The 5,660-nt window shown below is 32.0% G+C and overlaps 1 protein-coding gene across 1 annotated transcript; it reads right to left on the bottom strand.

Annotated features, from left to right (window-relative positions):
* Nucleotides 1-2,362: 2,362 nt before the first annotated feature.
* Nucleotides 2,363-4,458, bottom strand: LOC129616654 (phosphatidate cytidylyltransferase, photoreceptor-specific-like). The gene has a single exon (XM_055532288.1). The coding sequence runs from the start codon at nucleotides 4,321-4,323 to the stop codon at nucleotides 2,992-2,994; it is 1,332 nt and encodes a 443-aa protein (XP_055388263.1). The 5' UTR covers nucleotides 4,324-4,458; the 3' UTR covers nucleotides 2,363-2,991.
* Nucleotides 4,459-5,660: the final 1,202 nt, after the last annotated feature.

Genomic DNA, 5,660 nt, shown 5'->3' with positions numbered 1-5,660 from the left:
AGACGATATGGTAAGCAGGTGCAGCTTCGAGAAAAATTTTGCCTCGTTGCTGAGTAGCAGAAGCGACTGGGAGCGTGACTTTTCGGGCCTCTCAGTTGGAACACACGTTATTAGATGGTACGCAGATGGTCAAAGACCAGTATTGGGACGGGTGCGGGGGTATTTGGGCCAAGGACCAAATTCTCCAAACCTATAAGAACTTTTCCGAGTGTGTTTCGGGCTGAGTTGCACGCCATTGAAATGTGCGTGCCGTTAACTCTGGAAAGGGGGTATCGGGGACAAGAAATAATGATTATGTCGTATAGCAGGACTGCGATCGGAGTGCTGAACTCGTTTTCAGTATCCTCCGCGGCAGTATGGGGCTGTCTTGAGAAGCTCAATGAGTTAGGCAGATGCAACCGGGTCACACTGTGTTGGGTGTCGGACCATGTGGGCGTGAAAGGAAATCAGGCCGTTGATGCGTTTGCAAGGAAGGGGGAAAACACACCTCTTCTTGGGCAGGAGCCCTTATGGGGAATCGGATCACACACTTTTAATCGGACCACACACACACGTTGGGAATTAAGGAGAATCAGAAAGAAGGCGGTCGGAGCGCTGGAGAAGTCTTCCGGGGCTGCGGCAAGCCAAAGAGCTCCTGGGAGATTATAACCAGAAGCGATTTAAGAAAATTATAGGGATGGACAAGAACCAGGTGAGAGTCCTCACCGGCATTTTGACGGCTCCCTGCAGGCGTAGGGGACACCTCAGTCGGCTGGGCCTGGAAAATGAGGATGCTTGCAGATTCTATGGGGAGTATGGAGAGACCTCAGTGCACCTCCTTGGGGAGTATGATGCTCTTGCTCGTAGGAGGGGGGAGGTGTTGGGAGGATTTGCTCTAACGGCGGCTGAGTTTCGGTCTTCTGGTCCTCACAAGTTGCTTGAGTTCATCAGGAGGGTGGGTTTCGAGCGTGTGTTGTAGGGCATGCCCCGCACTCGGCGGGGGGCGCACAATAGATCCTTATACGTGGTCGCGGTGCATTGTTGCCCCCGTTGCACAAATCTACAAATCTTGTGAATTTTTTTTATTTATTTTTTTCGTGTACATAATTTTTTACTATTGTTTAAGTTCTTGTAAAATTAGTTAATTCCACTCAAAGGTTGTTTTGGAAAAAAGAATCCGAAAAAAGTATTTAATTTTAATAACAAATGCCTGTTGTTATTAAGCAACAATACTTTTATTTTAGTTCCAAATTTCGTTCATATGTATATTATATTCTAAAATTCTTATGAGGGGTCCCAATTTAAAATTCTCAGTCATTTTACTAAAATAATGGATTGTAGAACAAAATAGCATTGAAAAAAATATTGAAGACAATTTTTTTCTAGTTACCTTTCCACAGGCTGAGCATTGTCAAAGTAGTAACAAGGTGGTCTACTATGTAAATTTACGCAAGTTGATTTGCTGTTTGCAATTGGTTTGCTATGTAACAAAATCGCATCCAAAAAACCTTAACTTCAGCATTTTCTAAAACTTTTGTTTTTGACATTTCTGACAATTTTTTCAAATATTTGAATTATTTTAAAATAATCATATATTTAAATGTACGTATAATACATATTAAGGATTATTGTTAATTTTTTAAACAAATATGGATAGCAAAAGACTCTTACGCAGGTTAAGATTTAAGTATTGTTTTTGCTCAGCAAACCATTCTACTTATTATAACCGAAGTATGTAAGGGTATAGACGAAAAGTTTAGTTCCATAAGAATTAAAGAGAAAAGAGAAGCGAAAAAAATTTGGCATACTGCTATTTTCTTAAACCGAAATAGTTTCGCATTTTATTGCAATAGGTAAATTGCAGTAAATTTGAAATACACGGTTTTTTAAATTTAATAAAGTAACATAATTGGAACACTTACATTGTTTAGTTTTATTTTTCCAAAAACTTAAATTTTCGCAAAAAGATTCGTAAACAAAATGGCAAGTGAATGAAAAGTATGCGAAGGTAGCAAACTGTAATAGCATACTTTCGCATACACAAATTTGCGATATTCGATTTACATAGTGTCAAAATTTAAAATGCGAGAATCGCATGGGCTACAAGGGCATTTACTTATATGCCATACATTTTCAACTTCTATCTTATATGACATTCATAAGTTGAAAATTTTTATTTAAAGCAAAATTAAAAAATATTTTAAAATACATATTTATTTGAAATATTTGTAAAAAAAAAACAAATTTAAGCAAAATTCCTAAATTTTCTCTCTTCTAATAAATTTATTTAAAAAAGTAAAACAAAATGGTATTATATCGACTCATAAACATATTCAATATTTTGCTAATCGTTTAAAAGTAAATTCTGTAATAAAATATGCTGTTCTATTAACAATAATATACATTTTATTTCAATATTTACAAGTTTTACATGCAATAACTTGAAATTGAACTTTTACATAATTTATAAATATTGTAAGCTTAAACATAAATTATATAATTTCGTGCAAATTCCAAATTTTCTAAAAAAAACAAGTTTTTTTTTATTAACTATTCAGTTTTTAAGAACATTACATCAAAAATCCAAGTTTTATTTTACTCGTTAATTGTATATTTTTAAATATTTGTCTAAATTACTTAATGTATTTATGTAGGTACATACATAAAAGTTGATAATGGATAAGAAATTTCCAATTATCATCTATACAATGCTAACAGATTACTGATCTATTGATTTCAAATCCCAATTACAGTGTACATACTACATTAGTTGAATAATTTAAATACTACCCCCGTGAGTCGGGGTTTTGGAAGAGTATTTTGCAAATTTTATCACAACAAATCAATTAAAATAAATGCATATTTTTATTAATTTTCAGCCACTAAAAACGCATATAAAAGAACCACTTTTAGTCAACATGGATCCAATATGAAAGATATACATTAATAAGAAACCGCAGAGTAGTTGACAGTAAATAACTATATTTTGCTACACGTGCAAATTAGGGTTTATTAATGGAAATAATCTAAACTAACAGTTCGTTCTCCAAGACTTTTTTTAAGTTGATCATATATATGTAGTTGCTGTTCGGTTTTTAATGAAAGAACTTGTGACAACAATTTCGCAGGTGAGGCAGTGGCAATGAAGCTAGAAATGTACACATTTACAAAAGTTGCCATTAAGAACTGACAATCAAATCTGTCCATTATACCGCCGTGACCAGGAATCATATCACCGAAGTCTTTTATTTTAAACGCTCTTTTAAAACCTGATGCAAAAAAACCCCCAAACGGACCAATTACTGAACTGAAAACACTAAGAGAAAGTGAATGAAATGTGAATGGATAAATTTTCCAAATTTTACCAAATAAATAGTAATTTTGCTTTATAAATATGTAGCTCGGTTCACATTTTATTGTCATTTTTCCCAGAGATTCAGAATATTCAATTGGGCAAACAAAGTACTGATACTGACATAAAATTGTTGAAATAATTACTCCAAATATTATTGTCGCAAACCCACCACCAATAAAGCCCTCCCAGGTTTTTTTGGGGCTTAATTGTATAAGTGGAGTTTTCCCGAAAAAAAAACCAAACATGTAAGCCATTATGTCATTGCAAACAATCATAGATACAGGGACGACAAACCAAATCAATCCCTCAAAAACATTTTGAATTATCAAATAGCTTTGAGTCACAATAATTAACAAGGACACGTGAGTCCAAGCAAAAAGACTGAACTGCTTCATATAATACTTCTTAACCAAAGATAGCACGAACCATACGAATCCACCGCAATACAAACTAAAAGACAAAAATCTATGATAAACAACTAAAAATTTCAGATAACCAACACGATTTATAGCTACCCCAAAATAATCTACTAAACTTTCTCCATAAAAAAAATAATTAGAAGTTAGCAAAAAGTACCAAGACAAGCTTCGAAACCATGGCAATCCATGAATTCTGTAAACTTGATATCCAATTGAAATTATTTCCTGAAAGCATTTCACTTGAACACATAACGTTGCTATCATTAAAGCCAAGGGGCCTCCATAAATTAAGAAACCAAATACTAATATCATCACCCATGTGAAAATACCTCTTGTTACCCAGTTTCGCCACCTATCAGGAAGACCTTCAAGTGCCACTTTTAATATTTGTGGTATTTTATCTGTTCCTTTGGGCAATGTCGTTGCTAAATTATTTAGATACTTTTCTTCCGGCAACTTATCATCTTCTGAATCCAATTGATCTAAAGTAGCCAATTTAGGTTGTTCACTTAGATTAGACTCGAAATGCCTTTGCTTTAAATTTTTATCTTCATAAGTATCCTCACTCATTTTGAATACGTTTTGACCTTGCCAATTTCATGAATGAACATGAGTAATTACACCAAGCTACTGTTTAACTAGATTGATTTACTTTTCAGAAAAACTCTTAATTTAATTAACATATTTCTACCCGTACGTATTTGTTATGACTTTCTCTACATATTTTATTTATCTTCTTATGTTCGGTATTCTTCTTTTATTGAATGCAGGGTTTCTACCACGGCTGACAGAAATACATTTTTATGTACATTTCTAGCATTGTCCAACACTAAAATGCACCTCAGAAATATAATTTGCACTACTGTGCAATATGGCACCATTTTAAAGAGATTGAACTTTTTTGCGCTCAACATTAAATATTTGACAAAAATTTTTAATTTTTAATTTTTAAAAATTTTATGAAAAACAAAAAATCCAAAATGTAGTTTCAAAATGCAGTTGTTGTTATACGCTGTGGTTTGCTGAGAAATGATAAATGTTGCAATAATTATAATTTTCCAGCAAATGTGATAAATAATATTGGACCACTCAATGCTTATAATTTTCAAAAAGAAAATGACAACGAAAACAGCATACTGATATCATTAACAAACAATTCAAAATAAGTAAACTATTCTAAAATAGTTATAAACATTTTTCATTTAGGTTTTATTTATTTTTAATTAATTTGTCTTATTAATTTTCATCATAATAATGATACATACATATTGTACGTATAAGTAATACCATATATGTACATACATACATATGTACATATATCTATCAGGCCATCAAGCTCAGAGAGCAAATCAAAAATAAATTCCAAATTTTTGGATGTTAAATGGAAGGTGTGTCGGAATTTATTTGTGTGAAGGAAATTAATCAATATTTTTGGCACTGCTGATTCTACATGTTTTTTGAAATTTAAAATTTAAATTTCAAAAAATTGGTTAATAAATCCCATCTGGAAAATTTATTTGAAAAATGATTGAAATGGAAGGTACTGAATTACAGAGTAAAATTTTTGAATAAAAAATAGAATTTAAAAATAAATTGAAAAAAAAATCAAAAAAATAATAATTATAATTATTATTTCGAAAAATCTCACAATATTATACACATTTTTTTAAAAGCTTCCCGAATAAATTTTGTTGAACGAAAAAGAAAGATTTGTAAGAGGAAAGAAAAATTGAAAAAAATTTTCAAATTCATATTTCAGACATTTCGGTATTGTACCATTAATCAAATATTAATAAGGAGGGATGTACGGTTTTTCCACACTTTGTACTTTCAATAAGGTAACTTGGGTAGTGTCAGCATAACAAGAATGTTAATGAAATTAATATAAGGTACTTACGTATGTAAAT

Source organism: Condylostylus longicornis, unplaced genomic scaffold, assembly GCF_029603195.1.
Source record: "Condylostylus longicornis isolate FDR11 unplaced genomic scaffold, ASM2960319v2 ptg000266l, whole genome shotgun sequence".
In the NCBI taxonomy this organism is placed as follows: domain Eukaryota; kingdom Metazoa; phylum Arthropoda; class Insecta; order Diptera; family Dolichopodidae; genus Condylostylus; species Condylostylus longicornis.
Note: the sequence above shows the minus strand (reverse complement) of the source record. Positions and strands in the feature narration are given on the sequence as shown.